Source organism: Cebidichthys violaceus, unplaced genomic scaffold (genome assembly GCF_023349555.1).
Source record: "Cebidichthys violaceus isolate CVI_PGR_0920_01 unplaced genomic scaffold, fCebVio1.0.p SCAF_12, whole genome shotgun sequence".
Taxonomy (NCBI): Eukaryota; Metazoa; Chordata; class Actinopteri; order Perciformes; family Stichaeidae; genus Cebidichthys; species Cebidichthys violaceus.
The window spans coordinates 8,166,335-8,189,674 of record NW_027176285.1 but is presented as its reverse complement, the minus strand read 5'-3'; the positions used below and the strand labels follow the sequence as shown (position 1 = coordinate 8,189,674).

Below are 23,340 nucleotides of genomic sequence, written 5' to 3'. Positions count from 1 at the left end.
CCCACCCTTTTCATTCCCATGCATGGTTGTTTGAATCAATATGGAATATTCCTTTAATGGTAATCCATTAAATATCAGTCTGGATTCCATGTACATGAGAACTGACCTGAAATACTCACTTGTATTCATGGGAAACCAAAATGAGGAATATATACAGAAACTTTATTCAATTTGGATCTGATTGTATACATTTCTTAGCCTTAAAATAAACCTCCATTAACCAGTCTATATGCAGAATCTAATCATGCAATTGGTAGATGTTTATTCCTGTGTTTTCCTTTTAATGGGATTATTTTCAATCCCCAGGGGCATTTCATCAGCAATGTGTCAGTCATACTTGTCTGTTCAGTCTGTATGGCTGAACACAGCAGTGACATCACAGATTGGGGCGTCAGGATAAACTATTCTCTCTCATCCCAGGGTGCAATGTACAGACATCTTTATCCAGCATTAAACTAAATAAATGAGCAAAAAAGAAGTGATTTGGAGACGACATTCTGAGGTACAGTAGGTTACCTTACTATAAGGTGAAAACATGTACAGTATGTGCTGCTATTGACTGGGAGGCTGTGGATGTGCGAGGCAGACGCGCTGCTTTAAGGCATGAAGAATAACTTATCAGTGAGTAATGATCAAAAGCAACTGGACATGTTCAGTTACTACTGGATATCAAAATGAACTGGATGATTTGAGAATGCTCTTGTACATTACAGTATGTGCAATCAAATTATATTTTTACATTAGGAATATGTCTCAGCCAAGTCGATGATGGCTGTAATTACATAAATCAGTAACAGTGGGTGTCAGGAGAGAGTAGTTCATAGAGAATGAGCCAAGAGAAACATTTTGTATTTGAGATTACACTTGGTTCAGTATCTGGTCTGGAACATTTCCTCTCCCATAAAGGCAGTGAAACTCTTATTGAGGTAAGCTACAAAGGCAAATTTAAAGGTTAGATTCCAGTGGTCTTGGGTGGGAAAATATGCATTTAGTGGGTTGGAGGGGGAAAATTTGAGCAAGCTGTCCCTTTAAGAGGATGAACTGACACTGCTTTTTCCTTTGCCTATTTTAAGAAAACATATAATCTTTCAAGTATTTTGCCAGAATACACACACATTTACTGCAATAACTAAAAGGGAGTTTCACCTATCAAATTGCTTCTACAGCTATGCACCATGCAGCACAAATTGAGTTCACTGTGTAATTTAGTGTCGTATCATGATAGGCTAAAATAGATTTTTAAAAATGGGCCTAAAATCATTCAAAAGTTAGATATTACAATAAATGTCCATCAAAAAAGAAAAGCAACCTGCTTCAATTTCCAAAACAATAAAACATAGGAATGAGGGTATAAATCTATTTATTTAAACATTTCAGGAACACAGACAGGTGAAAATATTGCCAAGTAAGAGACTACATCACAAGCCGTCCTGTGGAATAGTACACTAATGATACACTAGATTTGCAAATATTTAAGACCTAGAAAGAAAAGACAATATTTAAAATAGAATACAGGAGCCTACCACGAATGAAAACACATTGAATAAGCGAGTGTACCTATAGATAAAAAAATAAAAACATTAAAAAAAACACACAAAGTGCATAGGATACCTGATTTGATTCAGCGAATAATCCGTCAAAATAAAAGGCTGTGAAAACATGGAAAGAGAAACAAAGGGCAGAGCAGTTTGCCTGACTGCCTGCTATTCTGACGCCATAGAAAAAGCCATAAAACCGTACTCATGTGCCCCAATAGGTTCTGCAAAACGGTACGGTGTAGTACAAGCTATGAAAAATACCAGCATAATTGTACAAAAAGTGCTTGTTTGACTTACAAGGTGAAACTGGTAGCCTAACAAATGAATAACGTTGCATATAAAAAAGGATATTAAATTGTCCTGAAGATGTCTACAAAATGTCCATACGTATAGAACCCCTTTTCATCAATTAATAAACAAAGAACATTTGTCAAAAAATGATTTTTTTCGTCGTGCAGAGAGACAGCTGTCCCGCAGAAGAGAGGCCAATCCTCTGTGTGGAATATTCCAGTCTGTCAGCGGCGCGCAAAGCTGAATGGCGAACCCACCGAGGAGGTGTTTTTTTCTCTCTTTTTTTCTAAACAAAGGCCTATAAATAACTTCATTGGCGGATTTGAACGCAAAATGTTCCTCTTTGTCACATACATAAAACCTTCCTCACATTTTGTCCCCATTGCACTGGGTGGGGGGTGGGGATCTAGAAAGCAGGGTTAGGACAGAGGAGAGTGCTGGCTGCAGCCTCGTGACCTGCAAATGGAGGAATGCGCGCACTTGGCAGCCGGAGCTAGGAGTGGATAACAAGAAAAACAGGCCTCTGACACACCAACTACAATTCTGTGTTCTCATAAGCACCAGGCGCCACACACACACACACACACACACACACACACACACACACACACACACACTAAAAAAGGGAGTGCGTAAAAGGCACCGTATAGTGGCCCACCTTAAAACCGAATTAAGGCCCCCTTCTTTTCAACTCCTTTACGCATCTTTTGAGTTTGTATTTTCTGATCTGTTGCACTTAAAAATAATCGGTCCAAGAGATCCGCCGGACTTTTTTTCTCGAGCTACAGAGCACGCGCTGAAGCCCGAAAGCACCCCCAGTGTTACTTTCACCCAGAGACAGAACAACAGGGCTGCTGCAGAGAATTCCTGATGACCTTATATAGCAGTGTGGGGGTTGCAACAACACGCTCGAGCTCTCATGGCAACAGTCCAGAGCTCTCGGATTACTGCCGTTTGCAGGGCGAGTCAGCCCAGTAACCGACAGCCTGAACGCGCCACGTTCCCAACGTTTCCTTCCCTTTACGAACGGTGGACAGTTTTTCTTCTTTTTTTTTAAAAAAAAAACGTCTTGTTAAACACACACCTATTCGAGTGAAATCGCCCCATGCGTCGGTCGGTGTTAAGACTTCCTGTTGTATCGCCGAGAAATGTCCCCGGAGCGTGGCTCTCTCACCGAGTGAACGAGCCTCTCCCAGTTATGGCGCAGCAACATTTTACAGCACAGTGCTCTCCTTTGTCTGTAAAGAAGCCATTTTGAGACAAGAGAACAGCAGAGAAAGCAAAGCAAGTGTAGCCTACTTATCACCAAAGGGAAGCAGTGAAATTTACAAGATTTCTCCCCATAAGATTTCCTCGTTTAAGACTTGGATTACATGTTTTGAATGCAAACTGTAAGTTTACGATATCAAACAAAAATACGAGTTATATATAAATATTACAAAAGCAATACAGTTTTGATGATAGCGTTTTAACCACAATTATGTATTGTTCATGTCTGTCTCGTAGTATAACATTAAACCTACATTTAAACATAAATTGGCAAATAAAGTGAAATAGCTCAAAATCCATTACCTTTCAAAACAACATTTCCTTGGTTTTATATGATGTAGCTCAGTTAAAAATGTCGAAATTGAAGAAGTGTTTGCCTACTTGACTGCAATCCTGTCTTCAAGGAGAGAGAGGAGATGGTTTGCATATTGCCCACACAGATATGATGCTTGAAGATGCATATTCGCAGGCTGAGAGGCAATGCCTACTGATAAAAAAAAAAAAAAGTTTTCAAAAGAGCTTTCTATCTTTCGTGCTAATGGATTCCTTCCTTTTCAGGAGATGCTATCCCACCCCTTATTAATGCCATTATTAGAGGATCCGAAGATGGAGCTGAAAACATTCCTTCTGCCCCTGCGTTTAGGCCTGTTAACTGCATTTCACCAAAGTGCTGAGGTAAATATTTTCACCATAACAGTTTTCTCTTTAAGTTTGACAGTCTATTTTTTTAACTGTTGTAGAAACTGTAGGAGGCTCTCTTACTGGGCGTTTGCAGACATTTAAATATGCCATTGAAACAAGGTCAAGCTGACGATTACACTTTGGACGCATTTGCTTCTAATATGGCAAATGGTCAGCACAAACGTAATCGTTCTGTAAGTTGTCTCCACGGTTGTAGGAGGGGTAGTCTACAGCACACAAGCCACCACGGGTGTTAAGCATTGCTGTTGTGAGAGGAAAGTGTTTTAAGTCATTAATCAAAGCAAATGAGTTATCAATCAACAGTCAAATATCCAGGCAGCACAATAAACTATTTAGCAAAAGGCCATTATGGCCTGCTTTCTGTCATTTGAGAAGCAGTGGCATGTAACCTGGACTGATGTATATCTACATGTCTGCATGCCAGTGAACATATTGAATAAAGTTGTCTATTACAGATGCCAAACTGTCTGTGATCAAATAGATAGCTCAGTAGATAAAGTGACAGAAAAACATTTTTAATAACAGTAACTGCATGCCTCACATTTTTACATTAATGAATAAACAAACAATTTTAAAATTATTATAAAAGAGTTGAACTTACTCATTGTTACTCATATCCTACAAGGCCATATGTGCAATGCCAACAATCAGACATCACTTTAACTGTCCCCCCCCCCCCCCTTAATTTAACATCTGCAAGATCACACAACTGTTTATTCACAACATTGGTTTCTTTTCACTTAAGAAATATAAATACTATTATATGGGTGTGCCATGACCTAGTTAAGACAAAGATGGATTCCAGGCAGAGGAAAAAAGGCTCAAGATGTCACAGGGTATTACATCCAGTACATTCTCTTCCTTCTTCTCAATCCTTTAAAAGGAGGAATCATAGTTTTTATCATAGTCCGTGAGAGATGAGGAAATCAAGTGTAAGATCCCTTTTTGGAACAAAGGAAACCCATATAGGCCATTGAGTCCTGTTTCAGGAAAATGGCTGCCGAGAGCGCTCGGCCCCCTCTCTCTGCTCTGTGTTGAAGGACTCCTGAGCCGTGCCTCTAATAGCAGACAGCTCCTCTGCTGCTGCGCTCTGATTGGCCCGCTGAGCTGCCGCTGTTAACCAGCCAATTGCCCGAGCACTGCAAAACACCAGGCAATGTCAAACAAAAAAAAAACATTTATTTTTTTGTCGACAATATGCAGTTCAGAAATATAATTAAAAAAGAGAAATCCATACGGGGTTAAGGTTTTATAATTAAAAACTCCACAGCTGTTTTAAAAGCGAGGGCCAAACACAACGGTTTGGCTCTAGTTTGTTGGTCTGGATTAGACTGACTGACAGAGAACCCACCGCCGCATTCCAACGGTTACAAGCATTAGCCTGCCTGTAAATACAACTCGTTACCGACCGAGTTTCGTATTATAATCGCATTAATCTGAGAGTAATTTCACACTAGCAGTCAACTCGCTCCTAAGCAGCGGTGTCACCATTTGATTGTTTTCGTTTTTAAAAAAATCAGCCCGACATGTGTGAATTAGTGACCGAGCACAGGGCTGTACAAAAAACAAAAACCTGCGACCAGAGCATTTTTTATTAGCCTTTCGGGGCAGTTAAGAAGATATTGCCCCTGTGTCTAGCTTGTGTTTGCCATTTTGGTAAATGCAATCGACAGATTCCACACAACATGATTTAGAGATTTAGCGACACCGAGCCGTTACAAGATCTATTATAATAATATTTAGACACACGAGCATTATCATCCGAGTCGCATAAAACATTACAATTGCATTCAAGGCCGTGTCGTAATTAAATGACCAGCGGAAACAGACATGAGTTTATAGCGAAAGTGCGGCTCGCGTCGGAGGTGGGCAAGCCTAGCGGTGTATTGTGGAAGAGACAGAAGCTACAGACCAGAGGCACACAATATGTGTTGGCTCTCGCCGAAAAGGAGGCAGTATTCTTCAAGCTAAATCATGTAAATGTGAGCGGCGAAAGGAAAGCGACTACGTCTTTTCGTCAATTAAAGAATAACCCCTCGATCGGACGAACCATGTCCAAGCCAGGGGAGAAAAACAGATTGAACGAAGACCATGGCAGAAAGCAGAGTTCAAGTAAGCTTGTTCTTTTTTCCTCTTTCTCCAGCCCTCCTAATGCCTGTTTTCCGTCACTGGGATATACGCTAGGTCCCGTTTTCGCTCTCTCTCTCTTGGGTTACCCCCCTCCGTACCACCGAAGCCATGCATCTGCAACGTTTAAAGTGTCGGAGGGGGGGAGCTGGCAACGGGACCGGGTTTAGCTTCTTTTTTTGTGTGTGTGCCTCACGATAGCTCTTCTCTCCATGTCGCTGCCTGTCGTTTCAGGTTTGGCGAACGGCATGGACAGTCATCCCGTCTGCGGCTCGGCGGAGAAGCGGAGTCACCACTGGAGAAGTTACAAGTTGCTCATCGACCCAGCGCTGAAGAAGGGCTCGCACAAACTCTACCGCTACGATGGACAGACTTTCAGCATGCCCGTAAGTGGACCGCCTTTTTTTTTTTTTTTTTTTTGTTTTACCCGCGGGTGAAACGGGCCACAATAGTAACCGAGTGGCCGACCTCCATGATGGGGTTACAATGTGGCTGTGTTGTCGGTGCGGTGGCCGCGGGCACGTTCCGGTGTCTCGGAAGGGAGGTTCATTTTTAATGCACCGACCAGCGTTTGGTTTGTGCCAAAAATTCTCTGCAACAAGTTCTCACCGTGTGAAGTTGTGAAAGTATGGATAACAGTATGCCCCCCCCCCTTCCCCCCTCTCCTACAGAACCCCGGGATACCACCGGTGGACATCGTCCGAGACCCGAGGATCGGTCGACTCTGGACTAAGTACAAAGAGACGGACCTTCCGGTGCCGACATTTAAGGTATCTACTCTGACAGAAGCTCTGAGTCCAGCTTTTTCCTCGGCTGTCAAAAAGTTGCAGACACACCCCCCTCACTCATCTTTGGGATGTCGGGTGAAATGATGATGTCGGAGGGGGCTGTTAAAACCAAAATAACACGCTCTGCTCTTGGGGTTTGACTGGATTTGCATGTTCATCGTAACCACTCTGGTGCTACTCTCGTGTCAGCTGTCAGAAACGGCCGCACGTGGTGCAGCGTTTACCCGAGAGCACCTCTGACGTTAACCCCTCTCTGATTCTTCTTCTTCTTCTTCGTCTTCTTCTAGATCGACGAGTGCTACATCGGCCCCGTGCCCCCAAAGGAGGTGACGTTCGCCCGGCTTAACGACAACATTCGGGAAGGATTTCTTTCTGACATGTGCAAAAAATTTGGGGAAATCGAGCAGGTCGAGATCTTGTACAATCCGAAGAACAAAAAGCACCTGGGAATCGCCAAAGTTGTTTTTGAGAACGTGAAAGCGGCCAAAGTGGCCGTGCAGTCGCTTCACAAGACGTCTGTTATGGGAAACTTCATCCACGTGGAGCTGGACCCGAAAGGTAAACAGTGATTCAGTCATTCAGAGGGAAAAGATGTGTAACCTACATTCATGCAGGATCGAGTCTCTCTGCTGCTGCTGCAGCAGAGAGACGTTCACTCATAGTGGACAATGTTGCCTTGTTTTTAACTATTAGGAGGACAGCAATCACGTGTGTAAATGTACACGTGTGTTGCCTGGTAATGTGGGGTAATTGAATTTCATTGAATGTAAGGCTGCTCCCACAGGCCCTGCGCTCAGGGTGCTGTGTACTCCCACTGTGCTTCATATCAGACCTGTAAACAACCTGTCAGATTCACATTGTCTCTGTTGAGTCACATTACAATGAATCTTAGTTAGATGTTCTGTCTGTAACATTGTTAAGAGTCAAAGACTCTGCTGTTGCTTCCGACTAATGCAGAACAACAACTTTAATTCTTCTTTAAGACAATGTAAAGTATGTTGACATGCAAAAGTTTTGCATCTGTGCTCATTTTCAGGCAAAAATAATGGCTGTTTTTAATGTACAGTTTTTACTGGCTACACAAGTGTTATTCTCTTGAATTATTCCCACAAATGTATTTCATTTTCTTTTCATGAATAGTCTTAATAATGTAATTATTATTAATAATTGTAATTAACGAGTGTTGCATTCAGTGGAGGATATGGTAAATTGTATTAAGACATGTTTGTGTTGTTATAGTACAACATCTACTGTATCAGTACATGTAACTTCCCAGATTACTTAATGTACATTAACAACATTTATTGAACTGAGTTTTACAGTGTACAGTTCATATATAGGCCGGTACAAATTACATGAAATTTAGTTTGTAATGTTCCTGTTGTAAATATTTGGAACGTGTTTACTATGAAAGGGAACTGCATTTGTGTGTCTTCAAATGTTTAGATTTGAGTTCAGCCACCAGATTAGTTTTAATACAGCGTGCAGGCTTTAAGCCTTCTTTATAGACTTGGCATCAGACCAACGCGTGTTTACCGTTCTGCAGGTGAGAATCGCCTCCGGTACTTCCAGCTCCTGATGAACGGCAGCTACACTCCGCAGACGCTGCCCGTTGGTGGAGAGGAGGCCAGGGAAGTTTCCCCTCGGAGCTTGGCAGAAGCCCTACTGGTAAAAATGCATCTAACAATATGCAAAATATATTTTTGTTCCATGTGTTTATTAGAAATCCATTAAAGTTAAACAATACTATAGTTTTGTACAGTTTTTTTTTTTTTTTTTACAATGTCAGCCTGGTGAGTACTGAATAGTAGTGTTGCTCTGTAGAAATAACTGACCAGTCTAAGCTGACATCCTTATCTGTAATCCATTTTATCAGCGCAGCAGGTGGTAGAGTCGAGCAGAGGAAATGTTATCCAGACCCGAGCCTGTGGACTGAAATGACAAAGCCACCTAAATGTGAACTTTGGCCTCGTAGCACAAGATACCTCGGGCATTGTGCTGGGATACTTATCTACTAGTTGTTTTAATAAAAAACAAAAGAAAGGATCTATGAAGGTGCATATTGGGAAATGTAATTATTGCCTGTGACACCTTGATTAATCTCGATCCGGTTTCTCTCCTCTCAGGCCTGCGAGCCCATCCGCAGGTTGTCGGAGAGCAGCATGTCTGCGGCCGGAGCAACGTTGCCACCCAGCAGCAGCTCCACCACTCCGTTGTCCCACGAGACGGGCTACTCCAGCCTAAGGCAGGACACACCCCAGTCCCAGGGAACCCCTCATACCCCACGGCAGACGGGTACGCCCTTCTCCCAGGACTCCAATTTCTCCAGTCGGCAGTCCACGCCGGCGTACCAGTCCAGCCGGGCCGAGAGCTCTGGCAGTTACAAATCTCGCAGACACGAGAGTAAGTTCCAGGATGCGTACAACCGCAGACCGGAGAGGCCTCAGTACCGCAGCAACATGTACAGAAGTACGACGTCGTCGTCGTCTGAGCAAGCGTCCTTCAAACAGCACCAGCTCACCCCGCCTGAACCTCCACCCTCCACTCCCTCCTTCACCTACACAGCGCCTCTACCTGCTACGCCCAACTTCAAGTCGGCCTTCTCGCCCTACCAGGCTCCTCTGCCCCCCGCGTTCCCCCCGTCGGAGCCTGCTTTCCATCACCCGGCCCAAAGGGAGGGCGAGTACCTCCGACCACCGCAGCCGCCTCTGGCTGCCGCCACTGACTTTATGCCCGTCAAGGACAGACCAGAAACTCCTCCGATCCCAGAGCCCCCGCCAGAGCCCATGCCCCACCCGACCACCCCTCCTCCTCAAACACCAGAGCACTGCCCCTCGCCCGGCTCCCCCACACTCGACCCAGAGCGCAATAGCCTGGACTCCCGCATTGAGATGCTCCTCAAGGAGAAAAGGACAAAGCTGCTGCCGTTCCTGGAGGAGCGAGACTCGGACACCGAGGTGCGTATGGAGGGGAGTCCGATTTCCTCCTCGTCCTCTCAGCTGTCCCCGATCCCCCCTTACACAGGCGGCTCCCAAGGTGGCCAGCAAAACTCCCGTCCCACTAGCACAGGCTTGGAGGATATAAGTCCGACCCCACTGCCAGACTCGGAAGACGAAGAGCCAATTCCCGGGACGGCCTCCCTGATCAAGAGAATCACTTCTCCTGTCCAGGAGAAGATGAGCAACAATGACCTCAAAGATGGACATTTTCGAGGCCAAACTCCCACTGATAAAGTTGAAATGGTAAGACACATATTTTCCTTGTATGTTTACATGGGAAACAATACTTTTTATATTTCCCTGTGTTAAGTTGCATTTCACACGAAAGAACAACTCATGGTTCCACATGTTGCTAAGAAGAGCTTGCATTGACAGTGTTGGTTAGTTGATAGCACCACGGCGCTGATGTTTACTCACAGCTGTGACAGTTACACTGAGGACACCGGAGGTGACGTCTGCCTTCAGTGCAAGGTGATCGTAGTAAACTTCATTATGCCTCATGAAGGAAGATCTCACAGCAATCTATGTATAAAGGCAGCACAAAAAAAGTGTTTGCTATTTCAGTTGGCCTCTGCTGTTTATGCAGAGTAAAAATGTGATTTTAAAACGACTAACAAGAAGTGTTTTACTTGTAAAAAGTGTTTATGTTTGCACAATAGTCTATGAACATGCATGTAAAAGATGTAACATTTCTTGTTAACGCTGGCAAAACAGTTGAGTTATGAATGAAAAGTTTGAACTCACAGCCTTACAAATACCTTCACATTCATATGAAGTTGATCTCCTTGTTTGAAGTCATAGTAACGCCATCTGGCCTGTGATGTTGTGTTTCTACACTTGGTGTTGTGCTTGGAGGAATAAGAGCTGCTCTGCTGTGGGGGGGAATCGAGCAACTCTTATTTCCGCTTTCTAACACTCGCCACATGCTCGCACAGAGGAAAACACAGTTTGGCAGTTAGCCCCATTCAACAGCACACTTCCTGGTTTTTGCTGAGCCTGACAGTCAGGATTGGCCGCAGCGTCTCATGTCTCATATTTCAAGTTATCACAAAGCAAGCAGTGCAAACAGGTCATTTGGATAACAACGCCACTCCCGTGCTGAGTTTACTCTCCTTTTAGTTTCATTCCTGCAGCAGTTTATAAATCCTTTTATGATAATAAACGGCAGGGAAGAAGACTCAAAATGCCGATGTGTTTACAAGTGTTGCACTGACATTATCCAGTATGGTTTTAGGAATTAATAGTCTGTTGCCTAGAGCAAACAGCTCTGTGTGGAAACATGCTGACCAATGACCTGGATCAGTTGTGTTTGACTGTGTTCGCTGCAGACTAAACTTTGAACTCCGATCAGAACGTAGATAATTTTTTTTGCCCGTATTATGAATGATTCACTGGGTATCAAACCAAATTTAGAGTACTGTAGGATGGTATTGAGGGCAGGTATCAGATATTTCCTGATTTCAATTTTCCCCACCAACGTTCTTGAATGGCTATATGTGTTTGTATAAACGTATGTTTAAAGTTAGGCAAAAACCATACCCATAATTAATGTTAAAGCTAAAGGTGGCTGGTTTGACTCAAAGTCCACTTACTAGCTTTTTCCTGAGCTTTTCAGCCTTATCTCAAGGTCTTCATAACTCAATGGCGTTTGCTCAGTGGAGATGAGAAGGGCAGATGATTGTGCTTGTGTAACCTGTGACGTTGACCTCACGTAGTCCTGACGGGTTGTTTTGTTTTTCCCACAGGGCCATCAGTCGTCAGGCGAAGACATGGAGATCTCCGACGACGAGATGCCCGGGACGCCAACCAGCGGTGGAGAATGTGGCAAAGGCATCGTGATGAACTCTGCAGTGTCCCCGATGCCGACCATCTCCATCCCGCCTCCCGGCTTCCCTCCTCTCCCGCACCAGGTCGGCTTCCAGATCTCCCATCACCACCTGGCCGCTCACGCCGCCGTCCCGGGACATCCGCACCTGGGCGGTCATCCCGGAGTGCCTCACCATATGCTGCCGCCCATGGTCCCCTACGCTCATAGCATGATGCCGCTGGTGCAAATGGAGCTGATGAACTGCTTGCGGTGGGAACAGTGGAGCACCGTTCCCATGTCCTTCCAGATGCAGCAGCAGATGCTGAGTCGCATGGCTCAGACCAGAGGCCCCTATCCATATCCACATTTTATGGACAGCGCTGCGGCTTCCGGGCCGTATGGGGGACCCTACGCGCCTCTGGCTATGGGGGCTACGCCTGATACCGGCGCAGTAGGACCCGGACAACAATGGCAGCATCCCAGTGTACCAAAGTTCAACCCTACTGTTCCTCCTCCTGGATACGAGACTAAAAAGGAGGATCCACACAAGGCCACTGTTGACGGTGTGCTGCTGGTCATTGTCAAGGAGCTGAAGGCCATCATGAAGAGGGACCTCAACCGCAAAATGGTGGAGGTGGTGGCGTTTAGAGCCTTTGATGACTGGTGGGAAAAGAAGGAACACTCAGCAAAGGTAAGTCACTCATTTCACCTTCCAAGATACAAATACAGGGTCAGATACAGAAGCAAAGAGAGATATAACCACACATACGAACAAAATGTCTTCACTTTCTGTTAAGTAAATTGACAAAACAGTCTAATAATGTCCATATTATATGAATTATTTATATATAATAAAACCATGAATTTTAGTGACATCAAGAACCAGTTATCAGGTTTACATTGCAGCGAATCAGCAATCAAAACATGATGCTTTTAGAGGATTATTGAAGAAGAAGAATTAAAACGACCTCTGTCTGTAGTTTTAACTCATCTATCTTGCTTTACAATCTACATCCACAAGAATCTTACCTAAATAAATATTGTTTTCTAAATATAATTTTAAACAAGTGCCATTAAAAACTGAGCTGGTAAATCGTTGTTTGAATAAAAAAAGATGATGTTGTGAATACGTTGTTGTTGTGTTGCTGTGATAAAATAGTGCTGAAAAGTAAATTAAACAACGAAAACTGATCCGTAGACTCAACTCAGACATGTTCAGTACGATAACGAGGTTTCATACAATAACTATGAAAACATCACGTTATTTTCCACAGGTTTCCTTGACTCCAGTGAAGGGTGCCGAGGGGAAGGAAGAAGAAAGACCCAAACCCAAAGAGACGATGGGTTCAAGTCTGCTGGAGAACTGGAACAAGGGCGAGGGGCTGGGCTACGAGGGGATCGGCCTGGGAATCAGTTTACGAGGGGCCATCCGCCTGCCCTCCTTCAAGGTAAGCTCTTTGTCCTGAAGTAGACATGGACACCGCCAGTTGCACCGCCTGTTGGTGTTTAATGGTCGCATGTTGTGTTCAGGTGAAACGAAAGGACCCGCCTGAGGCTGCAACATCGGGGGACAACAAACGAGCACGACCGTCCACTCCCGTGGACGACGAGCTGGAGGATGAAGGTAACGCTCTCCTTGGTCTACACGGTTACACTTGTGATCATTTCCCTTTTTTTGGTGTTGTAAAATTTTGTCTCTTGGCTTTTCTTTGTCAGACCGGGATCGAGACCCAGCAGAGCTCCCGTTGGACGATTCCAAAATGGACGCCGACGGTGGGTCAGCGAAGCGACGGCACTCGCGGCCACTTGAACTGGACAGCGAGGGAGAGGAGGAGGTGGACACCTCAGGAAAGGAAGAGGAGTCGTTGTCCGACAGGGAGGAGGAGCCTGATAAAGCACAGGCTGCAGATAGGCTGTCATCAGGAAAAGTAAGCCGTCTTAAATTTTAGATTATTCACATAGTGTGGCATTGACTATTTGTGCATTTTGTTAACATTTTCATGATCTGTTATCATCTCTTAGGAGAGTGGCGATGAGGAGGGTGACGATGAAGACTCCTCCAGTGAGAGCGCCTCCTCAGATTCGTCTGACGAAGGTACTTTGAATATAAAACCGTTGTTTTAATTCAGTTCCGCTGTTTCCTGTGATTTATCGTTTCTCCTCCACATGTCTTTCAGAAGGGCAGAGCTCAGCTTCCTCCAAAGCCAGCTCAGACTCCTCAGCAGAAAGCGCAGACTCCTCTGAGTACGAGTTAAGCTCGGAAGAGGAAGAGGACGAGGAGGAAGAAGAGGAGGAGGGGGCAGCGCAAGATGTGGAGCCTGAAAGCAAAGTGGCGAAGACCTCCTCGTCCTCTTCGTCTTCCTCAATTTCCTCTTCTGATGAAGATGAAGGAAAGGCAGAGACCAAGCAACCATGCCCTCCCTCGGGGACGGTTGCGGAGGTTACGGAGGACCAGAGGAGCAGAGAGGAGCTAAGCGGCAAATCCAAATGCAGACCTCCTAGTCCTGAGGCGGAGGTGATGGAGGACGTGAAGCCTCCATCACCCAAAGGCATCCCAGGTGAGAGTCTGCTGTGTTATTCAGCGAAAACGTATCATTTCAACAGAGGTACTGGTACTTGTCATATGGGAAAAATGTATGTCAGATGTTACATTAAATCAATATATGTTTTTTGTCTTGTAGTCAAAGAGCGAGACATCAGCGTGGACGGTAACGTTCCTGCAGTGAAGGAGCATGTAGCAAACCTTCGGCCGCCCACTCCCACCGGCGCCCTGCCCGACAGCGACCAGGAGACAAAAGCCAAAGGTAAAACAGAGCCTGAGGAAGTACCCTGCACCCCCGGTCGATTAGCCCCGTCCCCCGTAGATACTAATACACCTGTACCCAAAGCTGTCTCCGCATCTTTAATGCACCTCCCTCTCCCTCCTCACCCGGCTGTAGAAGGTCGATCCCTACTTCATCCGCCCCCCGGTCCCCTGCCTGACCTCCCTCTGCGGCCCCGGCTCCCCACAGACGAGGACATCCCCCGCACGCCGGGCAGGGACCTGATGGAGCGCACCCGAAGTCTGGGCAAGTCCCAGAGCACGGACACTGTGCCCATCACGCCCGGCGGCGATGCCCCGCTGACAGGTAGCAGCCTGTTGCTCAGCTCCCCTCACATCCCCGGTAGCCCCTTTTCCTACCCTGCACAATCCCCTGTCCTTAGCGCTGGAGTCCCCCGCACTCCAGGAAGAGACTTAACCTTCACCCCTGTCTTCCCTGACCCCACAGCACTGGCTCTTAATAGGAAAATATCCACCGAGAGCCTGGACGAGAGACCCGTTTTCAAAGAGCCGCCCATCAGCACTCTGCCCAGCCAGGCCCCGTCAGCTGGAACGGAGCATTCAGCCAGTGTCCCTGAAGGTCTGCCTGCCGGTCTCCCTGTGGACGTGCCTGTGCTGTCAGATACTGCCCCATCAAAGAGGAAACCTGGGCGACCCAAAGGCAAAAAGACTCCAGCTGTCTCTGCAGCTGATGAGTCGTTGGAGCTCTCGTCCGAGTCCATCCTTCTGCCTCCCGTCGCTCATCTCGGCGATCTGTCCACGCATACGATCTCCGCCAAGTCCCCGCACCACCCGAGCCTGGACTTCAGGGAAGGAGGCGTGAAGCCCCAGACGGTCCTACCCGACGAGGACGGATTCCTGTCCTACGAAGAAGAGGCACCTGTGGCCGTGAAGCCGACGCGGAGGGCACGGCGAGGCTGGGAGGAGCTGCTGCTGGGCAGCCTGTCCCCCGTCACCTCGCCTCCCCGGCCGTACTTCAATCCACGCTTCGAGTTTGAGGAGATGACCATCCTGTACGACATCTGGAACGAAGGCATAGATGACGAAGACATACGGCTTCTGCAGATCACGTATGACAAGATGCTCCAGCAGGACAACGGCAACGACTGGCTCAACGACACGCTCTGGGTCAACCATCCTCATATCCTTTACTGCTCAACTTTGGCTGATTTACACCAAATGTCATCATTAATATTATTCTCTATGTATGTCACAGTTCAAAGTGCTTTACAAACCATTTTAATCAGTCCAGTCAAATGACACATTAAAAAAAAAGAAAACAAGTGCCTTATTATTTTTTTAATAGGCTGTTTTGTAGTGTTTGCATCACACAGCAGCCCCCTCTGGTGGTGAAAACTAGGAACGTTTTGGCTGCTGTTAGTATCGCAGATCCTGTTGTTTTGGCATCTTAGCTGTGGCCCAAGGCCTTCTTTTCCGTTTCTTCCTTGACTTCCCTGCACCTACCAACATCCCAAGAGTGAAGAAAAAGAGAAGAGACGACGGCATGAGAGATCACATGACTGGCTGCGCGCGAAGCGAGGGATACTACAAGATCGACAAGAAGGACAAGATCAAGTACCTTCAGAGCACAGACCTGCAGTCAGAGGAGCTGTCGGTCGACACGCAGGTGAGATCGGATTGTGACGTGCGACTCCTGTGAACGTGTTCACGTAAAAACCCTCAGAGGCATGATGCGTGGCGTGGGTGAACACATTTAACGCAGTCTTCTCTTTGCAGGGCATGAGTATTCCTGCACAGGTCCACGCCTCTACCAGAGCTGGCTCGGAGCGGCGGTCGGAGCAGCGACGGTTGTTGTCCTCGTTCGCGTGTGACAGCGACCTGCTGAAGTTCAACCAGCTGAAGGTAAACACAAACAAACTGAACTTTGCTCTATGTTTGATTCCCCCTGAATTTGATAAAAACGGCAGTGAGCAAGAACACGAGACAGACGGGCAGCATTGCAATTTTTCAGAATAAATCATTAAAAGTTAACTGGATGCTTTTTTTTTTTTCTTTCTCTTTCAGTTCCGTAAGAAAAGGATCAGATTCTGCAAGTCACACATCCACGACTGGGGTCTGTTTGCTATGGAGCCCATCGCCGCAGATGAGATGGTGATAGAGTACGTGGGACAAAACATCAGACAGGTGAGAGGGAGTTCATTCTTTTTCTGTGGATATGTAAACAATGATTACTTTCTGACTATTTTACTTGCTTTCATCTACTCAGAATTATTTGATCTGAATTTATTTATAGATTTATGATGGATTCTACATTATATATATATATTATATATATGTATATGTGTACATGTGTGGGTATATATATATATATATATATATATATATATATATATATATATATATATACGTATATATATATATATATATATATATGTATATATATATATGTATATATATATACGTATATATATATACGTATATATATATATATATATATATATATATGTATATATATATATATATATATATATATATATATATATATATATATATATACGTATATATATATGTATATATATATATATATATATACGTGTATATATATATATATATATATATATATGTATATGTGTCAACTTGTGAGTTTGCATAGAAAATATCTGTTGCACAATACAGTTTATTCGAATTTTGTCAAATATTCAGGGACATAACCAAACATTGATGCTTTGAGTCCAATCACAGCATCAAAGACACGGTTACAACCAAGCATGATTGTTTATTTTGCTTTGAAGGACCAGAGCGGTTGATATGTTGACTGATGGCGAGATGGGGTTGTAGTAGACGCCCAGTGGATTTCTATGTCGGATAAAGCCATTAGTTTAATTTCAAAGCCGTCAGAATTCTAATAAGTGGCCATCCTCCATTGGCAGGTGATTGCGGACATGCGGGAGAAGCGCTATGAGGAGGAGGGCATCGGTAGCAGCTACATGTTCCGCGTCGACCACGACACGATCATAGATGCCACAAAGTGTGGCAACTTCGCCCGTTTCATCAACCACAGCTGCAATGTAAGACAACATCAGCATGATGCTCCTCTTTAAAAGTTTCAGCACCACGTACATGAAACGGAAACAAAGATTTTAATATAATAATAATAATAATAATAATAATACATCTCTATTATGTTTTCTTTCAGCCCAACTGCTATGCGAAGGTCATCACAGTGGAGTCTCAAAAGAAGATTGTGATCTACTCCAGACAGCCCATTAATGTCAACGAGGAGATCACCTACGACTACAAGTTCCCCATCGAGGATGAGAAGATCCCCTGTTTGTGTGGGGCGGAGAACTGTAGGGGAACGCTGAATTAAAGTTCCATGCGAGGTCAATCTTCTCCAGGTTGTTAAAAGTGCTGTCCTTAAATTTCAGTCAAGTTTTCAAGATGTTGAGACTTTGGACGAGGAGGAACTGAAGTGGGAAGATCTGTTTTATTGTTGGTTTTTTTTTGATCGAGGAGAAGAAAGCTGCAAGTCGTCTGTACGGCCCTCTTCACACATTCAACTCTAGATTGTTTACGATTTATGGTGCTCTTGAAAATAGAAAACGCGTAGTTTTTTATGTCTGCCAGTGACCCAGAACTTACTCAAACACTTGCTGGTGCAGCATTTCATCCTCTCAACTCGGACAGTATTTCAGCATAGCTCCTTCCACGTCCTCTCCTGGTTTGTACAGTTTTCCACTTCTTTTTTTTCTTTTTTTTTTATCTCGTTTGTCTCATAAGCTTTACGTACACCACACGTGGTACAAAAAAAAAAAAGAAAGAAAAACAACATGTTCAGCTGCTTACTAACACTGCTGAGACGCACAAAGCCCGCCAGGAAAACGCCTCTCTTTTGGGAGAAGACGTGGTCGGGCATCTGAGCAGATGGGATGACGGCGGAGTGTCGCGCCCCGACGACCCTGCTTTCTCGCTCCTACCTCCTCTGCACCAGTTTTGTTGGACGTGAATCAAACTGATGAGAGAAATTCAAGCAACTCAAATGGTTAAATCCTGCCACAAAGTCTGGAATATTTAGGAAGTCACACCTGCTTTCACCAGCCAATAATGGATCACGCAGCTTCCTATTAGTTTATGCAAAAAAAAAAAAAGTTAAAGGTGACGTGCAAAATTTGTATTCCTGATAGTCCAGTGTTTTCCAGTTTTGTTGAGGGAGTTCTCCTCTTTCTTGTTTCTTCAAAGACACTATCGTGTGTGTGTGTGTGTGTGTGTGTGTGTGTGTGTGTGTGTGTGTGTGTGTGTGTGTGTGTGTGTGTGTGTGTGTGTGTGTGTGTGTGTGTGTGTGTGTGTGTGTGTGTGTGTGTGTGTGTGTGTGTGTGTGTGTGTGTGTGTGTGTGTGTGTGTGTGTGTGTGTGAGAGAGTGAGAGAATTTGAGTGCACTGCCTCCTGTAGGCCACAGCGTAGTATGCCACCCAGTCATACACAGCAAGAAAATTTTAATTGAATCAATTCCTCTACATCCACTGGGCAGCATTTGAAAAATACTTCAGTTTTCAGCATATGAAGAAATACCATTTCCTTATTTTAAGTGCCATATGAATGTGTAACTGTCTTAGTGTAACTTGAGCAGGTTGGTGACGGACATAGAAGTCGTTTCTGTCGCCCAGTGCTGCGTTAACATGCATGTGCAAAGAATTGCTGCCTATTTGTTCACCGCCGCGGGTGTTTGGCGATGATGTTTCAGGTTCCTTCATCTGTACCTGGGATGATGTCTCATGTTTGTGTCCTCTTCAACTATAACACTTATTACTGTACCAGTGTTCAATGTTTCCTGCGAAACAGAAGAAGTGTTATTACAACCCAGCAGCCCTCCTGCAAGGGTTGTTCTTTCTTTATAATCTAATTAAGAAAAAAATAATAATTGTAAATGCACTTGAGGCTTGCACTTCTGCTTTACGCCCCCTCTCAGCCAATCATATCCCCCCTTCAAGACCAAGTCAGTCACTGCTTTTCATTCAGTTGGATCAAATTAAGGAGATTTTCTTTTCTTTTTTTTCCACCAGTGATGTTTATATTGTATATGATAACTTGTACAGAAGATCTAAAGCTTTTTTTTTTATCTTCATAAGGGTAACACTTTTAAGATACATCTTTCTCTCTTTTTTTTTTAAACAAAAGACTGAGTATTTAAAAGTATTTTCAGGGATCTGTAAAAGGAATCTGAAGGTTTAAAAGGGTTGTTTATTTAAAGAAAAAGGCCCACTGTGTACAGGAAAAGTCTCCACCTCCCTTTTTGAAAGATTGTTTCTTGTAGAAACGTCTTCTTTTTCTGCCCATTTGCTTTGTAATCCTAAAAATGTGTACATAGAGTAACTGTGAATACTATATAAAAATATATATATATATATATATATATTTTTGTTCCCCTGGGATTTGCTACGTGAACTCCGCTCAGAGATCTATGTAACATATGAGGTGAGCGATGAACCGGTAGCAGGAAATTCAGCTTGTGTCAAGCTTTGTTTTTGTTTTTTATTTTCTGTTGTAAATTCTATGAAAAGTTGTTTGCGGTGTGGAGAAAAAAATGAAAAGGTGCAGAATCGGCATGGGAAGAGGATTGAAGCATCAGCCTGTTTCTCATGTCTATTTATTACACAACAAATGTATGAAAAAGGAAAAATTGGAAATAAAGCAATTTTGCATACATCCATAAACGGCGGTTGTTATTCATTGACGGATGGTCGTCTGAAATAACCCCTCAGAGTCCTACTGGTGCTGACTTTTCATGAATGGAAACAGTAGGCAGCAGCTACCCAAACAATGAGTCTGTGTCAGGCTGGCTCCATGGAGGACCTCGTCATGTGACTCCCTGTTCTCCAGCAAACACACACCGGCAGTATGTTTCACACCAGCAGTAACAATAAGACAGTGGTGGATGCAGTACTTACTGTAGATGATTAAAGAAAAGATTCTATGTAAAGGATAATGTAGATTCTTCATGTGTAATGTAGGATCCAGGAAGGAGAAACCATTTATTTATCTTTTATGTCCCAGGTTTTTACTAGGTCAAAACTTGAGACTTGAATGGTTTTGCTTTGTCGTCTCACGTCAGGCTTTTAGAGAGTGAAGGCTCAGGTAACTTTTTGTGACGTAAGCAACTGTTTGACTCGAGCCTGTCTAAAGCATGCAGCTCTAACTGTGTTCTCTTGTTTTGTTTCCGAGTCATGATGTCATATTTTTATCGCTGTTGATGTGACGAGACAAGTTCAGATTACCCAGTTAAACTTGTTTGTCACAGATTGTATGTGCCTGCTGGGTTGTGTTATTTTAACATCTCATGTCACCTCAGCCACAGATTTACAATTCACTGGATCATTTTTGCATAATAATCTCTCATTACTCAAAAACAACAACAGCAAATGTGACACAGAATAAGATGCGTATTGTTTGAATACAGCAAATATTATTAGAAAATGTAAGTTAACTGTGAACTTACATGTAAGTGTTGAACCCATATTTGATATGTGTTCTTGCAGGTGTTTTTGCAGTCATTCCATGGAGCCTCGAGTCCTTCTCTACTTGCTGCTTGTTTACACTGATGCTGGTGGGTCCTAGCAAATATGCAAATGATGCACACACAGAATATTATTTTTCAGAAGGCAATAGGAAAATGTGGGCACTAGGACCATTAACAGCATTCAACTCCTCCTCCACTCTCCTCTCGTGTTGTCAAATCGATTCAAATAGCCTCATAAAGTATAAATAAATCAGTAATAAATCATAAAGTGTATGTCTTAGTTTAGTACGTCAAAAAAAGTCATACAAAAGTCATAGTATAGTGTGTCGAAAAAAGTCATAGTATAGTATTTAATAAAAAAAAAATTCACACAATTTTTTTTACATTTTATGATGTTAAAAAAATGATAGTATAGTATTTCATAAAAAATCATAAAAAAATCACAATATAGTATTTAATAAAAAAGTCATACTATAGTATGTGAAAAAAGTCAGTATAGTGTGTTAAAAAAATCATAATATATTATGTCGAAAAAAGTTATAAAATAGTCATAGTATAGTATGTGAAAAAAGTCAGTATAGTGTGTTAAAAAAATCATAATATATTATGTCGAAAAAAGTTATAAAAAAGTCATAGTATAGTATGTCGAAATAGATCATAGTATAGTGTGTTAAAAAAATCATAAAATATGTCAAAAAAGTCATAGTTTAGTATGTCGAAAAAAACAGTATAGTATTTCAGAAAAAAACATGAATTAATCATAGTATAGTGTGTTAAAACAATCTTAAAATATTATGTCAAAAAAATTCATAGTTTAGTATGTCAAAAAAAGTCAAAAAAGTAATTTATATAGTATGTGAAAAAAGTCATAATATAGTATTTAATAAAATAGTCATAGTATAGTATGTGAAAAAAGTCATAGTATAGTGTTAAAAAAAATAATATATTATGTCGAAAAAAGTTATAAAAAAGTCATAGTATAGTATGTCGAAAAAAATCATAGTATAGTATTTCATAAAAATTCATAAAAAAATCATAGTATAGTGTGTTAAAAAAATCATGAAATATGTCGAAAAAAGTCAGAAAAAGGTCAGGATGTCAAAAAAGTCATAGTTTAGTATGTCAAAAAAAAGTTTAAAAAAAAAAATCATAGTTTAGTATGTGTAAAAAAGTCATAGTCAACAATTAATTTTTGCAGTTTCTTACCTATTAACATGAAAAAAGGTTACTCCTCACTTAACACCTTTTGCTTCACTGCACCTTTATTGTTCTTATACAACGTTTCTAATCAATGTGGTGGCATGAACTGTGCCAACATAACATCATATATTAGTAAAACGTAACTTTCTTTAATGCTCCCACATAGTATTTGTTTTTGACTGAAACATTGAGATCTGTGTTATGAAAATATGTCATACTTCAAACACATCTTTATGGTTAACAATCATTTTTCGTTCACTTTCTTTTTAGCCCCTATGAGATTAACATTTAATAACATTTTTGTATTTTTTTGAAATATTTAGACTTTTGATCCAGACAATACTTTGATTAATGATCAAATACCCACAATACCTTTTTTCCCTTTTACTTTTATCCCTTACATTGTAATATTTGTGGCTCACACCTAAATGAGAAGAGCATATATGTTATGTTTGTACCTTTTTTTCTCTCAGTGAAAAAGGCCTACAGTCATAAATGCACACATGGCTGTCACCATAAAACACATTTCAATGCAACTCACATTATATCAAACTATTAGTAAAGAGACACATATTTTATCACATTTTCAATGCACTAATCAAGTTAATCCTGCAGAGACTGCATAGCACAATCATAACATTTAGCAACATTTTACAGTACTTTATTCACAGTTTGTATTTTTAATATTTATTCTTTGCTGGTCATCATCTAAATGCAATTTTTAATCCAGCACATGAATCCATCTTTGTATGGCCATGCTGTGTTTCACGGTTTTGACTTGACGTGTCGTTAAAGTCCAGAGACTAAGCTTCCCAGCAAAATGATCTGAAGCAGATGCAGTGACACATCTGACCTGAGGGGACGGCTGGACGTCCCCGTGAGGAGTCTGCCGTCTTTGGACACGGAGACGATGCGACTGAAGGTGGGGTGGATGTGTCTGAAGTTGTTCTGCAGAGGTGTCACCTGCTCTGCATCCTCTTCTGTGGAGAAGATCTGTGAGGAAAACTGAGCCAGCTGAGGAGAAAAGATAAATGATTATTTAGAGCACTCAGGAAACCATTTGTATTGTTTTCTGTCAGAGAAAGACATAAGAGACCTACTTGGGACCACGAGATGTAGATGGGAACTTCGTACAGAGTCCACAGAACCGCTTGAGAACACGGAGGGGTGGTGAGACTGCCGTAATAACGGTAATACTGACTCATGTTGTGCTTTGGCAGAAGGTTCATCAGCGGGAATGGCTTGATTTTAGTAGTTTGGCCTGGAGGCAGGATACACAGCCGGGATGAGAACAGTTACAAACAACAGAAACAGCAGGCAGGA

At 42.9% G+C, this 23,340-nt stretch overlaps 2 protein-coding genes and 2 long non-coding RNA genes across 9 annotated transcripts in view; 1 reads left to right on the top strand and 3 right to left on the bottom strand.

The window, feature by feature from the left end:
• Positions 1-1,343: 1,343 nt before the first annotated feature.
• Positions 1,344-11,190, bottom strand: LOC137869039 (uncharacterized). 3 transcript variants are annotated; one of them, XR_011102259.1, is made up of 4 exons: positions 10,132-11,190; positions 8,252-8,377; positions 3,402-4,939; positions 1,344-3,067 (listed from the first exon to the last, which is right to left on the bottom strand). It is a non-coding gene; the product is annotated as an uncharacterized lncRNA (long non-coding RNA). The 3 variants fall into 3 exon arrangements; XR_011102257.1 differs by having other exon boundaries at positions 1,344-4,939; XR_011102258.1 differs by lacking the exon at positions 10,132-11,190 and adding an exon at positions 8,551-8,753 and having other exon boundaries at positions 1,344-4,939.
• setd1ba (SET domain containing 1B, histone lysine methyltransferase a) lies at positions 3,737-20,014 on the top strand. Of its 4 annotated transcripts, none has more exons than XM_068706132.1 (19): positions 5,636-5,912; positions 6,162-6,313; positions 6,599-6,697; positions 7,003-7,273; positions 8,262-8,383; positions 8,842-9,957; positions 11,460-12,212; positions 12,796-12,969; positions 13,052-13,145; positions 13,238-13,449; positions 13,544-13,616; positions 13,699-14,079; positions 14,203-14,325; positions 14,461-15,483; positions 15,803-15,969; positions 16,080-16,205; positions 16,368-16,487; positions 17,234-17,371; positions 17,500-20,014. In XM_068706132.1, the coding sequence occupies exons 1-19, from the start codon at positions 5,852-5,854 to the stop codon at positions 17,671-17,673; spliced, it is 5,379 nt and encodes a 1,792-aa protein (XP_068562233.1). In that variant the 5' UTR covers positions 5,636-5,851; the 3' UTR covers positions 17,674-20,014. The 4 variants fall into 4 exon arrangements, with proteins under 4 accessions (XP_068562232.1, XP_068562233.1, XP_068562234.1 ...); XM_068706133.1 differs by having other exon boundaries at positions 14,203-14,649; positions 14,791-15,483; XM_068706131.1 differs by lacking the exon at positions 5,636-5,912 and adding an exon at positions 3,737-3,773 and having other exon boundaries at positions 14,203-15,483.
• Positions 15,627-16,082, bottom strand: LOC137869040 (uncharacterized). Its single transcript, XR_011102260.1, has 2 exons — positions 15,922-16,082; positions 15,627-15,802 (listed from the first exon to the last, which is right to left on the bottom strand). It is a non-coding gene; the product is annotated as an uncharacterized lncRNA (long non-coding RNA).
• A 2,053-nt stretch (positions 20,015-22,067) lies between the features above and the next one.
• car15 (carbonic anhydrase 15) overlaps positions 22,068-23,340 on the bottom strand; it is a 3,065-nt gene continuing 1,792 nt past the window's right edge. The window contains exons 7-8 of the mRNA XM_068705525.1: positions 23,118-23,278; positions 22,068-23,031 (exon numbers count right to left, since the gene is read on the bottom strand). Coding sequence (XP_068561626.1) covers positions 22,807-23,031; positions 23,118-23,278 — 386 coding nt within the window. The 3' untranslated portion in view covers positions 22,068-22,806. The remainder of the gene's footprint in view (positions 23,032-23,117; positions 23,279-23,340) is intronic.